The 16,978-nt window shown below is 48.8% G+C and overlaps 1 protein-coding gene across 1 annotated transcript in view; it reads left to right on the top strand.

The window, feature by feature from the left end:
* The first annotated feature begins 967 nt into the window (after positions 1-967).
* Positions 968-16,978, top strand: part of TRIM14 (tripartite motif containing 14) — a 32,108-nt gene continuing 16,097 nt past the window's right edge. The window contains exons 1-2 of the mRNA XM_040631650.1: positions 968-1,237; positions 3,725-3,820. Of these exons, the coding sequence (XP_040487584.1) occupies positions 1,022-1,237; positions 3,725-3,820 (312 nt within the window). The 5' untranslated portion in view covers positions 968-1,021. The remainder of the gene's footprint in view (positions 1,238-3,724; positions 3,821-16,978) is intronic.

Below are 16,978 nucleotides of genomic sequence, written 5' to 3'. Positions count from 1 at the left end.
ACACTTGAGACCTACACGCAGCAAATTTCAAGTATACGGTACAGTATTATGAACTGTAGTCACCAGGCTGTACCTTAGATCCCCAGAACTTAGGCATCTTACAACTAAAGTTTGTACCCTTTCCCCCCCAACCCCTCCCCCCAACTGTTTTTTGTTTTTTTGGATTCCACATATAAGTGAAACTAAACAGTATTTGTTTTTCTCTGCCTGGCTTATTTCACGAAGCACAAAGTCTTCCAAGCTCATCCATGTGGCAAACGGCAGGACTTCCTTTTTTTTAGGTCTGAATAACATTTCATTGTATACACACACAGCACATCTTCCTGTCCGTTCATTCATGGAGGGACACTGGTTGTTTCCACGTCTTGGCTATTGTGAATAATGCTGCAATGCACCCACGAGTGAAGATTCTCTCTTCCAGATGCTGACTTCATAATCTTCCTCCATATACCCAGAACCGAGATTGCTGATCATGGGATAGTTCCATTTTCATTTTTTTGAGGAAACGCCATAGTGTTTTTCCTGTCGGCTGTATAATTTACATTTGGTGGACAGGGAGACAGCCTGGGGCCATTGGAGTTTCCAGCGATTCTGACAATCGTGGGAACAGTGATTTCTCCTGGGGAGAGGACAGAGAGAATCATGGGAACGGGAAAGGTGTAGGGAACGCACATCAAGGCGGGAGGCCACGGCCAACCCCGGCCCCATCCCCGGGGCTGCAGTTTTCCGAGCAACTCTGAGCGCGGAAGGCCTTCTCCTCTAAGTCAGCCCGTCTGCAGCGAAACCCATTTCAGCTGCGGCCTCGTGCACGCCGCTAGGCCGGCCGGAGCCCTCCGCGCCGCGGCCGCTGCAGGGGCAGGTAGGGCGGGGCCGCACGCCGCCGAACCGCATGGCGTCTAGACCGCGGCTCCTTCCTGCGGGAGCGGGGCCGGCCTGGGGGCCGCCCCGCCCCACGGCCCAGCTTTCACTTCTCGGCGGGAGCCCCTCCCCCGCACCGCGGCCGCCCGGACCCGAGGGTTGAATGGCGGGCGCAGGGGTGCAGAGCGGCACACCTGGGGGGCCGGGCCCTGCGGAGCGCGAGGACGCGAGCGGCTGGCGCTGCCCCGAGCATGGCGACCGCGTGGCCGAGCTCTTCTGTCGCCGCTGCCGCCGCTGCGTGTGCGCGCTCTGCCCGGTGCTGGGTGCGCACCGCGGCCACCCGGTCGGCCTGGCGCTGGAAGAGGCGGTGCACGTGCAGGTGGGGACGCGGGCGGCGCGCGGGGGGCCTAACCGGCGGGGTGGGGCGTGCCGGGTTAGCGGCCAGTTCCTGGTGCGGCCTGGAGCTTCAGAGGAGGTGGGTTTGGGAGAACTTGGGCGCCGCGGCTGATACGCGGATGTCCTTGACCTCGTCCACCACAGCGGGCTCACCACACTGCCCTAGGGTTGGAAGAAGGTCTGCCCTTTAACGCAGGCGAAAAGCCACACAGACATCTCTGGTTTTCGCTCCGGGAGTTCATAGTCAGGGGCTGGGGAATGCTTGATTGACTGCCCTAGGCGCCTCCAGCCACCCACTCCGCCCTTCCCCTCCACCCTTCCCCTCCACGCCAGTTCCCTTTCCGCGCAGTTAACAGCTTGGTGGGGAGCTGTGACAGCCGTTTTATTGATAAGAAAAGGAAGGTTCTGGAAGCTGACGTTGGCTTTGACGCCAGGACTCCACAGCTAGATTGGCCCCTCTGGCAATTGCTCACCTTGGAGCCCTCACTTGTGCATAATCCCAATAGTGATCAGGGGCTCTCCACTCTTGTTCTGGCCTTGGGGACAGCTTGTTCTGTGGTTCTGGTCAAATCCATCTGCCTCCCTGGGATAGGCAGGCCCTCCTGTCTCTGACAGATGTAGATTCTACCACTTCCTCCTCCAAGAAGTCTTCTGTGATTAATGACCTTTCTCTTCACATTGTGACAACCTTGGAGCTTCAAGGTGAAAATGGGCCCTGTGGGGGCTGGTCCAGTTGGTGGAGTCCCGGGTTTAAGCCCTGCCTCCGCCTCCAAGGTCTTCCTTTTCTTATCAATATAATGGTTGTAATAATAATTAGCTCCTCAGAAGCTGTTTCCAGAGTTAACATGGCTGCTTTCCAGAGATAGGGCTTAGATGTCTCATAGGCAGGTCCACCCACCTACCTACCTACCTCCTCCTCATTTTGTGTTCACACACCTACCTGCTCGATCACCTGTTTATCCATTGTCCTTCCATCCACTCATCAAACATCCCTTCAGCACATACCTTGTGCCATGAGCTAAGGAATAGATCAATTCTTTCCTCATCTGGAAAAGTTCCCTGGCTGGTGGGGTGAGAACAAATGGTGACAATACAATGTGATAAGTATTGTCATTGCGAAGCCGGAGAGAAGACAATGTGAAGTAGGAACAGGGAGCCCAGGAAGACTTCCTGGAGGAGTGCCATTGGAACTGTCTTTGAAGGCTGAGTAGGATTTTACCAGGTAGCATTGACAGGAGAAGCATCCTGGGACTGCAAGGCCCAAGCACCAGAAGGCTGGGCTGTCTTTGGGTGATGGACAGCAGCTAGACTTGAAGGCTGAGAAGTCACAGTGGGGTAAGGATGTGCTCCTGGATTTTGAGGCTGTGGCTTATACTTGGGTTACCATTGTGCCCCCACCCTCACCCGCCACCTAGAATACAACTGCACACGGCAGCAAATGCTTGTTGGACGTTACAGCGACAGTAAGAAGTCTGTCTGTGGAGTACTTAGTGCCTGCCAAGCGCTCTGTGTACTTCTCATTCTCTGTAGCGACGCTCTGGGCTTTGCTCCATGTTTATAGCTGAGGAAACAGGTTTAGAGAGGTGAGGGCACTCGCTCAGTTCCCCTGAAAGAGGAGCCAGGACTCAGACCCAGGAAGTCTCGTGTGACTTGGGCCAGTACTCATCACAGCTCGCGGGGTGGCCCCAGCTCTCCACTTGAAGCTGGCAGCCCTGGGTCACTGTGTTCGATTCAGCAAATGCTTCCAGGTCACTCCTTTGGTCCTGGTGTGGGAGCCAGGAATGGAGCGGGCTCGCCCTCAGGAAGCTTTCAGTTGGCTGGGCAGCCAGACCTGGGCCCAGCAGCTGAGAGTAAGGCCAGCCATGAGAAGGTCCAGACAGAGGAGTGGTCAGACCTGTGGGGAAGAGGGTCACAGAGCACACCTGTGGAAAAATGGCAGTCACAGAACACAGAGATGTGGAAGGGAGCCATTTCAGGTGGGAGAGAGATGGGAGCATGAACCCCCACAGACCTCACACATGCAGGTCCTGTGAATCCAGTCCAGGCCAAAGGGCCACAGGCTCCCTGGAATGTACGTTCCATGGGGGGAGCCCCTATGACAGGGCCTGGCACCTAGTAGGTGCTCAGTTAATACTGACTCTATGAGTGGATGCTCTTCCTTCCCCAAGCTGTTTGATGTGAGGTCCTATTTGAGAAAATCAGGTCACAAGTAGGATTGTTCTAGAAAAAAGGGAGGGGGGCATCAAGGTTTGAAGACTATCTGACGAGGGCCTGTGAGGATCAGAGGAACCCGAGTTCCAGCTCATCCTCCAGTTTGCTCCGTGACTCTGGGCCCAGTCGTCTCACCTTGTGAGTCTCGGATACCTCGACTGAAGCGGAATGCGGGGGTGGGAGATGACCGCCGGGGTGGCTTGTTATCTCAAGAGTCACAGTGTTAAGTATTAATTTTTCCTAACTCCTTCACACACAGAAACACACCCAAGAATGTTTGAGGCAGTTGGAAGCCAAGAAGCAGCAGCAAGCTGGCAACATAACCCAAATAGAAGACGCTGCGGAGAAGCTCAAGGCAAGTGGACATTTCTTCCTTATTCTAGTTGACACGTCCGCACCGCCCCTCGGACACAGGGCTCTCCTCAGTGTGGAGCCGAGGGAAAATACACACCTCTTACGGGGCAGATCGCGTTTGGTGGGGCTTGGCACTTCCAGAATTTAGGGGGCTCTTGCGAAGAAAAAGAACACAAAACCAGGCGTTTTGTCCGCTTTGTGTGGCTCTGCCCCTGCCCAGCTCCCTGGCCCTGCCCCACAGTGCCTCACAGAATGGAGGGACAGCCTTTCCTGCCGCCGCCGCCAAGGCCATTCTCTTAGAGGGACGATCGTCCATCCCCTGCCCCCCAAGTCACCTTAAACAAAGCAAACGCAGCGTGAAGAGCGTGCAGATAGCTCTTTGGGGGTCACTGCCTTGTTGAAAGAAAGAAAGTAGGGTATAAATATATTCCAAAGTAAGTACTTTGCTCAGGCTTCTCCTTTCACGGCATTGTTTATTTAAATGGATTCTTCTGTGGTTTCAAGTGGGAAGTGGGGGCTGACGTTGTCGTGAGCTGCCATTTGACTCTAAAAAAGTTGTTCTAGGTCTTTTGGTCCTTTAGTGTGAACTGAGCCGGTCCCTTCCCCTCTCAGCCTCGGCTGCCCCCTTCTCGAAATGAGGGCTGATGTGGGATGCCCTCCCAGCACCTCTCCCCTGAGGACTGACCCCCACAAGTCCGAGCGGAGAGACGGGCTCTGACCGTGGGAGTAGCTGGCTCCCAGGGCGTCCTGAGGCCAGGCCCCAGAAGAGTGGAGAGGCCAAGGCCCAGGCCAGCCCAGGCCACAGACTTGGCCCCCTGTGGGCCCAACAAGCATTGTCTGTGACCGCGTGCCCCCGCGTGCCGGGACAGTCGTTCTTTACACCTGTGGCCCCAGCTGCATTGTTCAGTGTCCCTCCTGTCTTCAAGAGCATTTCTCGTGGATTTGAAAAGATTCGGGAAGGGATGGGGGAGGTGCTTGGGGCCGCTCAGCCAGAAAAACAGAATCGGGACACAGAGTCACTGCCGATCTCTGAGCAGATATGGTTTGGGGGCCCCCAAGGAAAGAACTAGGACCCGTGTGCAGACTCTAAGGGGGTACGTTTCAGCTTCATCTAAGGAATGGGATTTTCTTCCTTTTAACATTCTCCCCAACTTTTGAACTTTTATTTTGAAATAATTACAGATTCACAGGGTATTGCAAAGGTTCCCCTAGCTTGCCCCGAGGGTGAGGTCCTGCTGAGCTCCCCTGCAGTGTCAGAACCAGGACTGACAGCATGTGTGTGTGTGGGGGGGGGTTCTGTGTCAGTTCGTCATACTGGTAGATTCGGGTCTTAGCAGCCCAAATAGAGACCAGTTCCATCCCCACCAAGATCGCCCTTGGGCAACACTTTTATAGTCACCCCCACCTACCCCCCACAACAACCCCTAACCCCGGACAATCACTAGTTCGTTCTCTATCTCTATAATTATGGCATTTAAGAATGTCATAAAAATGGAATCATATGGTGTATGACCTTTGAGATTTTTTCACTCAACATAATGCCCTCGAGATCCATCCAGGTTGTTTTGTATATCAGTAGTTCATTCCTTTGTGGGGGGTTTTTTGTTTTTTTTTTTAATAAAAATTTTATATTATGTTATGTTAGTCACCATACAGTACATCCCTAGTTTTTGATGTAAAGTTTCACGATTCATTACTTGCGTATAACACCCAGTGCACCATGCAATACGTGCCCTCCTTAATACCCATCACCAGCCTATCCCATTCCCCCACCCCCTCCCCTCTGAAGCCCTCAGTTTGTTTCCCAGAGTCCACAGTGTCTCATGGTTCATTCCCCCTTCTGATTACCCCCCTCCTTCTTTTCTTTCTTCTCCTACCGATCTTCCTACTTCTTATGTTCCATAGATGAGAGAAATCATATGATAGTTGTCTTTCTCTGCTTGACTTATTTCACTTAGCATTATCTCCTCCAGTCCCGTCCATGTTGCTGCAAATGTGAAATCGTTCTTTCTGATGGCTGAGTAATATTCCATTGTATATATGGGCCACATCTTCTTAATCCAGTCATCTGTTGAAGGGCATCTGGGCTCCTCCCACAATCTGGCTATTGTGGACAGAGCTGCTAAGTTCATTCCTTTGTATTGCTGAAGAGTATCCCAGCCATCCAGGAGTAGCGTGTGCCGCTGCTTTTTTTTTTTTTAGCTTGAACCTTTCATCTGTGTTAGGACATTTAAGTCATTTCCAGTTTGAGGCTATCACAAATAAAGCTGCCTCGAGCAATTGTGTACAGGTCTTTGTCAGGACGTAGTTTTCATTTCTCTGGGATAAATGCTGAGTGCTGGTCCTGGGTCCGATGGGGCTTGTATGTTTAGCTTTTTAAGAAACCGCCAAACCGTTTTGCAGCGTGACTGTGTCATTTGACGTTCGCACCCTCAACGTCTGAGGTCCAGTTTCCCCTGTCCCTCGCGCACATGCAGTGTTTGCACACGCTCGGATTTTAGCCGTTGTCGTAGGTGTGCAGGGCTGCGGCGGCGTGGTCTGCATTTGCGTTTCCCGGCGGCTAGTGATGTCGACCACCTGTCCGTGTGCTTCTTGGCCGCCTGTCCGTCCTCTCGGGTGAGAGGTCTCCTCATGCTTTTTTACTGCTTCCGGATTGGTCTGTCTGGTTCTTTACTGCTGAGTTTGGAGAGCTGTCTGTACATGCTAGATAGGACTCCTTTGTCAGGTACGTGGCTTACGAATATTTTCTCCCAGTCTGGGGCTTGACATTTCACTGTCTTCACAGGGGCTTTTGCAGAGTGAAAGTTTTTAATTCCGAAGAAGTCCAGTTTACCCATTTTTTTTCATTTATGGATTGTGCCCGCGGCGTCATGACCGGGAGGTGCTTGCCTAGCCCTAGATCCCGAAGATCTCCTCCTTTGTTTTTTTTTTTTCCTAAAAGTTTCATAATTTCACATTTTACATTGAAGTCCATGATTCTTTCGAGTTACTTTTTTGTAGAAGGTGTGATATTTGGCTCAAGTTCTTTTTTTTTTTTTTCTTATGGATATCCAGCTGCTCTAACACCATTTGTGAAAAACTGTTTTCTCCATTGAATTGCTTTTGTTGAAAATCAGTTTGCCGTACGTGGGTGGGGCTGTTTCTGGGTTCCGTATTCTGTTTCATTGATCTGTGAGTCTGTCCCTCTACCATTATCACATGGTCTTGTTACAGGCGAGAATAAGTCCTGAAATAACTGATATCTCCCGCTGTATTCTTTCTCAAAACCCTTTTAGCTGTTCTAGTTCCTTTGCCTTTCCATTTAAATTTTAGAAGGATCTTGTCTATACTGTACTATTGTGGGATTTGGGTAGGATTGTATCCAGCACGTATATCAAATTGGAGAGAACTGACATCTTTACCATGTTATCTTCCCATCCACGAACGCATATCTCTTCATTTATTTAGATTTTTGTTTTCTTCCATCAGCATTTTGAAGTTTTCAGCATGCAAATCCCGCATACGATTTATTAGACTTACAGCTCCGTGACTCTCAGAAGGTACTAAGAAGAACGAGATTAGTGGTCAGCATTTTAAAGCTGGGACCGACTGGTTGGTTGTTTGATCTGTATAAAAATTCAGATAGAGGCAATTAGGAAGATGTGACCGTGCCAGGCGTCCACTCCCACGTGGGAGCCATTGGAGCTGAGCAGCAGACACCCCCACGAGAGGGGTACCTGTCTCCAGGTCTCCCAGCCCCCACCTGATTACCTCCTTCACTGTGTTACCTGTCTGGCTCCTGGGGGCATTTATGTTTCCATTCCTGGTCAAGAAACAGAGATTTAAAAATTCAGCCATACTGAGCCCCTTACCGGTTATAGCATTTGCAAATATCTCCTCCCATTCAGGAAGTTGCCTTTTGCTTTTGTTGATGGTTTCCTTTGCTGTGCAAAAGCTTTTTATTTTGATGTAGTCCCAACAGATTATTTTTGCTTTTGTTTCCCTCACCTTACGAGGCATATCTAGAAAGATGTTGCTACAGCCCATGGCAGAGAAATTACTGCTTGTGCTCTCTTCTAGGATTTTTATGGTTTCAGGTCTTTAACATTTAGGTCTTTAACCCATTTTGAATTTATTTTTGCATATGATGTAACAAAGTGGTCCAGTTTCATTCTTTGTCACACAGCTGTCCTACACCATTTATCGAAGAGACTGTTTTTCCCCCATTGTATATTCTTGCCCCCTTTGTCCTAGATTAATTAACCATATAGTTGTGGCTTTATTTCTGGGGTCTCTATTCCTTTCCACCGATCTCTGTGTCTGTCTCTGTGTCAGTACCGTGCTGTTTTCGTCACTGCAGGTTCATAGTTTATCTGGAAATCCGGGACTGTGATGCCTTCAGTTCTGTTCCTTTCCCAAAATTACTTTGGCTCTTTGTGGTCTTCTGTGGTTCCTTACAAATGCATAAAGAACTTACACAACTCAACCCCCCCAAAAAACAAAAAATCCAATTAAAAGTAGGCAGAAGACAGGGGCGCCTGGGTAGCACAGTTGGTTACGCATCCAACTCTTGGTTTCCACCCAGGTCATGATCTCAAGGTCATGAGATCAAGCCCTGCGTCAGGCTCTGCACTCAGCAGGGAGTCTGCTTGAAGATCTTCTCGCCCATCCCTCTCCACAGTCGTGTATGCATGCGTGCTCTCTCTCTCCCAAATAAATAAATAAGTCTTAAAAAGAAAAAAAGTGGGCAGAAGACAGAAACAGGCATTTCTCCAAAGAAGACATCCACATGGCCAACAGACGCATGAAAAGATGCTCAACATCGCTACTCGTCAGGAAAATGCAAATCAAAACCACAATGGGGGGCGCCTGGCTGGCTCAGTCAGTAGAGCATCCGACTCTTGATCTCAGGGTCGTGAGTTCGAGCCCCACGCTGACTGTGGAGCCTGCTTTAAAAAAAAAAAAAAACCCACAATGAGATACCATCTCACACCTGTCAGAATGGCTAAAATAAAAAAATACAAGAAACAGTAAGTGTTGGCGAGGATCTGGAGGAAAAGGAACCCTGTGCACTGTTGGTGGGAATGCAGACTGGTGCAGCCAGTGTGGGAGACAGTATGGAGGTTCCTCAAAAAATTAGAAATAGAACTACCGTATGATCCAGTAATTCCACTATGGGTGTTTACCCAAAGAAAATGAAAACACTAATTCAAAAAGATATGTGCACCTCTGTGTTTATTACTTTTTTTTTTTTAAGATTTTATTTATTTATTTGACAGAGAGAGACAGCCAGCGAAAGAGGGAACACAAGCAGGGGGAGTGGGAGAGGAAGAAGCAGGCTCATAGCAGAGGAGCCTGATGTGGGGCTCGATCCCAGAACGCCGGGATCACGCCCTGAGCCGAAGGCAGACGCTTAACCGCTGTGCCACCCAGGCGCCCCCTCTGTTTATTATAGCGTTATTTACAATAATAAGATATGGAAGCAATCCAAGCATCCACCAGCTGATGAATGGATAAAGAAGATGTAGTGTGTGTATATATATAGAGAGAGAGAGAGGGAGAGAGAGAGAGAAGGAATATTTTTCAGTCATAAAAAAACAATGAAATCTTGGGGCGCCTGGGTGGCACAGTCGTTAAGCGTCTGCCTTCGGCTCAGGGCGTGATCCCGGCGTTCTGGGATCGAGCCCCACATCAGGCTCCTCCGCTATGAGCCTGCTTCTTCCTCTCCCACTCCCCCTGCTTGTGTTCCCTCTCTCGCTGGCTGTCTCTATCTCTGTCAAATAAATAAATAAAATCTTTAAAAAAAAAAAACAAAACAATGAAATCTTGCCATTTGCAATGACATGGATGGATCTAGAGGGTATAATGCTAACCAAAAATGTCAATCTAAGAAAAACAAATACTATATGATTTCACTCATATATGGAATTTAAGAAACAAAACAAAAAAGAGACAAACCAAAAAACAGACTCCTAGCTATAGGCCACAGACTGGTGGCTGCCAGAGGGGAGGTGGGGGGGGGATGGGTGCGATAGGTGGTGGGGATTCAGAGCGCGCTTACTGTGATGAGCCCTGAGTGATGTATGGGATCGTGGAAGCACGGCGTCGTACACCTGGGACTATATAACGCTGTACATTAATTTTGCTGGAATTTTAAAAAAATTCATCCATACTTCAAGCAAACCACTATTCACATTTTGAGGGTTTTTTTCTGTACATTATATGCTTTTATATAGTTTGAGACATATTCTCTATACAATTCGACACAACTCTGATATAGAGACCTGTCTCTGTACCATGCTAATAGCATCTCTCTACAGTTGTAATGTACAAACGTCCCCACTGTGGAGTGAGGTGTGGTGGTTCGCTTCCTCGTGCGCTCTGTCGTTCGTGTCATCCTCCTGCCTTCAGCAGGTGTTTTCCCGGCATCCTGTACGCCCTGGGTTGTGCGAGCACAGCTTCAGAGGCCTGTGGCTGGAGCTCCTGCAGGGTGCTCTGTCCATTTCAGTAGTTCCAGACCTGTTTTTATGTGAATTTTTCAGTTTTTGTTTTTTTAAGATTTTATTTATTTGAGAGAGAGAGAGCATGCCCCTGAATTTTTCAGTTTTGAGGGTCCGTGAACTCGGACTTGAATTCTTCTCAATACAGTCCTGTTGTTGGGCTTATTTGTTTTGCTGGTGACTCTCTTTTTGCCCATGACCCTTGATGGATGACAAGATTCCTTGCCTCTGGGGCGCCTGGGTGGCTCAGTCAGTTAAGTGTCTGCCTTTGGCTCAGGTCAGGATCCCAGGGTCCTGGGATCGAGCCCCATGTAGGGCTCTCAGCTCAGCAGGGAGTTTGCTTCTCCCTCTCCCTCTGCCACTCCTCCTGCTTGTGCTCTCCCTCACCCCTCTCTCAAATGAATAAATAAAATCTTTAAAAAAGTAAAATACAAAGATCCCTTGCCCCTTTCCCAGGCCAGTGGGTGGAGTTTTTCCCGTGCGCAGTTCATGGGTGAAGCGGCGCTCGGAGCTCCTGGTTTGGTGCAGGGGGCAGGTGCCCAGAGCACCCTGCGAGACATCTGGGCCCCCAGTATGCGGTGGCTGTCGTAGCCTCCATCCCTCCCAGGGTCACTCAGCTCAGCTTCTGCACGGCTCTGCCAGCAAGTTCCCTCTTTGTTTTGGGCAGCTAAGGATTCCTGCTTTTTGTTGTCTGTTTGTGGGTTTGCTTTTTGTTTTTGAGCTTAGTCATGTAATTTAAAGATTTGCTCATTGCGTGTCAGCATTTTTGTGTTTGAATGAGGAAGGGGGAGTTCCACGGCAGCTCCTTCTCCCTTATCGACCAAAACTGTATGTCGCTGTACATGTGGGGGTTTTGTTGTGGCTTGTTCAAGGTCAACACTTCCCTGTGTCGTTACAGGGTCTTTATCACCGTCAGTGTTAGAGGCTGCTCACCCGTTGGGCGGATCCCCCACGATTAAGCCGTTTTCCTCATGTTGCACATTTAGATCGTTTTGCAGTTTTTCACTAACATAAAACAACACTGCGGTGAACGTTTTTAATTTATTCCCTCGGGACGCATTCCTAGAAGTGACTCATCCCGCTCCGTGGGCACACATGTCTAGGACTCTTGTGCATTCTGCTGCACTGTGACCTGTGTGCTTTGTGGCACAGAGGTCGGGGACAGCCGTGCTGCTCCGTGCTTCTCCTGCAGAGGCATTGCTGGGGAAAAGGCCATTCGCCTGGAAATTAATCCATAAAACACCTTTGTAAGCAAACGAGAACCAATCAAGTTCACACGTGGTCCAAAGTCCACTGTTCAGAAACCAGTAAACAAGGCCTCACCAACCACTTCTTTCCAGAGAACAATCAAGAAGGCCTTGGTCATTAATCCTCAACCAACACCCATGAAATGATTTTTCTCTGGCGTCCTTGTTGATAGGCTGTTTCCTTCTCCATCATGCCCGTTCAGGGGGCCGGAGCGCACAGGTGGATGGAAAACTCACCCCTTGCCTGCCGCCCTAACTCAAACAAGGATCAGGTGTCAGGGTAGCAGAGCGGTTATGTTCTTCTTTCAGAATCTTCCCACTTTTCCCCAGGGAGCTTTTAGATACTTTTATAAAAGGGGGAAATTTATGTAAATATATATACTATAAAAATAAACATATAGATAAGTTTGGCTACTGTCTGTCGAATCCAGACATAGGCAGGGAGTTACGATGTACAGAGGCTGGCAGAGCCGAAGTGGTCCTCGGAGATGGGGGCACCCAGGAAGAGAAGTGAGACATTGCCGGTCCCACAGGAAGGCAGAGGAGGACCTGGGGCTGCAGCCGTATCCATCAGGGCCCACCCAGGAAGACAGAAGCCACTTTGAGGGTTTGGGACAGAGGGGGCGAATGCAGGGAATGGGGACACAGCGTGGGAGAGGCGGAGAAGCCAGCCAGGGGTGGCGAGGCAGTAGCCCAGGCAGGAGGCACCTTCACCCCCGGCTTGCGCAGACAAGGGGGGATGCAGAGCAGGGGGCCGGGGCTACCTTGGCCAGAACTGGAACCAGAGCAGGCCTGTCCTGCGGGAGCTGGAGGGTAGAGGGGACACAGGGATGCAGCCTCTCATGGAGACACTGCCTGGCGGGACGGACACCCTGGCTGCTCCTCCCCCCTCACTTCTCTCTAGTTCCTCCTCCCGTTGACCAGACCCAGCCTGGAAATTCCCACACAGGAGTCAGCCCTTCTCCCTACCAAGCAGGGCGGGGGAAGGACAGGAAATGGACCCGAGGCACAGAGGCCTAGCCTGGCACCCTGGGGAGGGAAATAAACACCTCCTGGGCTCTGTGCCTTTCCCTGTGACCCACCAGAGCTGTAGGGACTGAACCACCGCGTAGGGTCCAGGGACCAGTGGTGGGACAGAAAGCAGCCTTTGCGAGGGTGAGAATGGCAAGATGAGGACTCAGTCAGGCCATGCTGCTGTTGACTGTGACGATGCCACCAGTCTCTGCCACCCCCGCTGGGCAAGGCCATGGCCACCTGTCCGAGTCGCCAGGACATCCTAGCTAGCAGGAATAGGGCAGGGCTGGGGAGCAGCGGGATGCCGCTGAGAGGCGCCCATAGAAGCATTATCCAAAGTCATACTGAGATATCAGCAAAACAGCTCTTTCCATCTCCTCGCAGGCTCCTCGCCCTCCACGGGACCCAGACAGGCCTCCAGGGCCCTGGGCCGAAATGGAGTCACATAGCAGCCGGCACTCCCAGTGCAAAATCCCCCACTCTCCACGAGTAGACTTTGTCACTGCCCAAGTTCCTTCTGTCCCCAGTCCCTAACCTTTCAACTAGACTATTCAGGCCCTCACCCGCCCCAGCCCACTCCAGTGTGGGATCCAGTTTCACTTTGAATCAATGTGGCCCAAACCACCAGACTGCGTACTTCCTTGTTTCATTGCCAGAGTTCCCTCCCTCCCATTCTCTCTCTCTCTCTCTCTCTCTCTCTCTCTCTCATTCTTTTTAACTATTTGCATGATCAGCCTCATCTGCTTCCACGTTAAGTTTTCTTGTGGAAGTTTCCAAACAGTTATTCCTGGACTGAGGTTACAACAATGTGTTGTGTCATTACGCTTGTTTTATACATTCTTCTTTACTAAGTGGAGCTGTGGAAACTGCTCGGTCAAGAGATTTTTTGCTCTCTTGGTTTCTAATGAAAGGTGTTCCATTTACATACGTTGCCTCCAAAATGTGTCTATAAATCAAGAGTTTGGCACACATTTCCTTTCCTTCATTGGGTCGTTCAGTAGAGAGAGATCGGTGTCCATGTTCCCGGAGCCATAGAAACCATGTTGTCAAGCAGACTACTTCCCGGGCTAGCCCAAGGCCAGCGTACCCTGTACTGCCTGTGGTTGGTACCAGCTCGCCTCAGGACCTAGCACCGCCTAGAGCACCGTACAGCAAACAGACTTGGGGCCCTCGCTCCGCAGATCACGCCAAACCACGTGCTCCTGCCCCGCTCGGAACAGAACGTGACACCATGGGGAGCCGGCCCACCAAGTACCAGGGGGCCGTTCTGCTGTGTGGGCTGATGCTGGGGCTGAGGAAAGAGGCTGACCTATGTTTTGCTTTGATTCTTTTAAAATGATTTTCTGTTTTTTTAATCATACTAATAGTACGTGAACACATGTTCATTTTTTAAAATGTTCACGGTACTATATTAGAATACAGTATAGAACTATAGAAACTGCCAGATGGGGTATCTCTTCACCATCCCCCAATCCCGTACCTTTTCCCAAACATGACTAGAACTAACAGACATTTAAATGCACTTGCAAGGGCGCCTGGGTGGCTCAGTCGGTTAAGCGTCTGCCTTCAGCTCAGGTCATGATCTTGGGGTCCTGGGATCGAGCCCCACATCGGGCTCCTGGCTCGGCGGGGAGTCTGCTTCTCCCTCTGCCCCTCGCACCTGCTTGTGTGCGTGCCTCTGTCTCTCCAATAAATAAATAAATAAATAAATAAAATCTTTTTAAAAACAAAATAAACACACTTGCAAACACACAGATGCATAGACAGGTCCCCTCACCCCGCTACCCAAAGTAGCACTCTGTGAAACCTTTCGTGGGTAGAAAGGACATAGAGGAAAGAGCATCCCCACTTTTTGAAACTTTGAGTTAAGCCACTTCAGTTTTAGGAAAGACTTACATTAATACCCGTTTTCTAACTGAAGGAAACCTGAAGAGGATTTTCGCTTTTAGGACAAAAACCATTACCATAATGACATAGGTCTTTCGGAAAAGCAAAGTGGACTCACGCGAACTTTCAGGAGGCGGGCATACCTGTGTCTGTACATAATTTTTGTTTAGTTATCTTTTACAGAAATAGGATCATCCTATATGTATTATTCTGTAACTTGCTCTTTTTCACGTGGTGTCTTGGAGTTTTCCAAGCCAGGGCATATGCGTCCTTTGTGCGTGCGTGTGTGGGGTAAAATATACGTAACATGAAAGTTACCATTTTAACCATTTTTAAGTGTACGATTCAGTGGGACTAATGACATTTACAGTGTTGTACACTTACAACCACTCTGTGTTTCCAAAAATTTTCCACTAGCTCAAATATAAACTGTACTAAGCAATTCCTTCCCTTCCCGCCAGCCCCTGGCAACCTCTCATCTACTTCCTGCCTCTGCGAACGGGCCTATTGTTTCATAAAAGGAACTCGTACAATATTTGTCCTCTTACGTCTGGCTTATTTCACTTAGCATGACTTACTGGCCCACCCATATTGTAGCGTGTATCAGAGCCTGCCTTCTTTTTACTCACTCCCTGTTACGTCATCGTACGAATGCCACATAGTGCATATAATAAACAGAGATACTTCCCATATAGAAGATTTTGCCCAACTCTATCACCAGCCGTGCTGTAGTGAGCATTTGGCACACAGATGTCCATGCATGCGTGGAAACGTTTTCTGAGATCAATCCTTGCAAGAGGACTGCTGCATGAAAGGATGGACGCATTTACAATCTTGGCATCATCACATGGTCCCCTAAAAACGCAGAGCCAGTAGACGCCGTGACCCACGGCGTAGGTAAGTGCCTACTCCACACACCATTCCAGGCTCTGCTATTATTGGTCACTTAGAATTCCTCCAGGCCGATGGCCAGAAAGTATTTTCTGGTACATTGCTCACTTCCTTGACTATTTGAGAGGCCGGGTACCCCTTCATCCGGCTATTGGCACTTACATGCATTTGGTCCATTTTAAATCGAATGATTTCTTTTTTAACTGTGTGTGATGGGTGACTGTATGTCATGGAGCCGCTGTCCCCAGAACCTTCCCTCTTAGGAAGACTTTCATTTTTTTATGTGATCAAACCCACTGTGGCTACCTTTTAGCTATCTGAGTTTTAGGCTCCTCTTACAGAGGTCTCAAATTTTTAGAAATAAAATTGTTTTGTATTTCATTCTGATAGATTTTTTAAATGTATAACAGTGCTTTAATCTATGTGGGATTTCTATTTTGTTGGTTTACCTTTTATTGTAGAAAACCTCAAACATACCCATATATTTAGAAGTAAATATCAGACATATCATTGTATCTGTAAAAGTTTAGCATGTTATTTCCACAAGATGATGCTTTTTTTTCTTGACATGCACAGCCTTGTTATCATCATCACACCTGTGAAAATTCACGGCCGTTCCCTTATATATCCTCCAGGATCCAACCAGTGGTCACATTCCCAACTGCGTTATAAATGTCATGTTTTGTTTGAATGAGAAGTGAAATAAAGTTTTCAAAATGCATTCGGTTGGCATATTTCGTAAGTTGAGGGCTACTATGTTCCTCCATCCCCTGTGCGTCCTCTAAACGGGATCTATAAGTTAACTTTAGGGTGATCAGACGTCGAGTCTCATTCTCTGGCAAGGCTACTTCCTAGGTGGGGTTCCATTTGCATTTATTTTTATATATGGTGTAAGATGACGATCTACGAAAACTTTTTTTTCAAATCCCTGGTTAATTGCATGTTGTACCAATACCATTTATGTAATAGTTCACTCTTGCCTCCCAGTAATTTGAAATGCCACCATTATCTCTCTCTGTCACACACACACACGCACACACACATGCACACATACACACATGTGCACGCAGAGTTCATTTATTTTTTCATGTTTGTTTTTTTTATTATGTTATGTTAGTCACCATACAGTACATCCTTAGTTTTTGATGTAGTTCCATGATTCATTGTTTGCGTGTAACACCCATTGCACCATGCAATATGTGCCCTCCTTACTACCCATCACCGGCCTAGCCCAATCCCCCACTCCCTCCCCTCTGAGGCCCTCAGTTTGTTTCCCAGAGTCCATAGTCTCTCATGGTTCGTGTCCCCCTCTGTCTTCCCCCCCTTCATTTTTCCCTTCCTTCTCCTAATGATCTCCCTGCTATTCCTTATGTTCCACAAATAAGTGAAACCATATGATAATTGTCTTTCTCTGCTTGACTTATTTCACTTAGCATAATCTCCTCCAGTGCCGTCCATGTTGCTGCAAATGTTGTGTAATCGTTCTTTCTGATGGCTGAGTAATATTCCATTGTATATATGGACCATATCTTCTTTATCCATTTTCTGTTGAAGGGCATCTCGGCTCCTTCCACAGTTTGGCTATTGTGGACAATGCTGCTATGATCATTGGGGTGCATATGGCCTTTCTTTTCACTACAT

This window comes from Ursus maritimus, unplaced genomic scaffold (assembly GCF_017311325.1).
Source record: "Ursus maritimus isolate PB19 unplaced genomic scaffold, ASM1731132v1 scaffold_17, whole genome shotgun sequence".
In the NCBI taxonomy this organism is placed as follows: Eukaryota; Metazoa; Chordata; class Mammalia; order Carnivora; family Ursidae; genus Ursus; species Ursus maritimus.
Note: the sequence above shows the minus strand (reverse complement) of the source record. Positions and strands in the feature narration are given on the sequence as shown.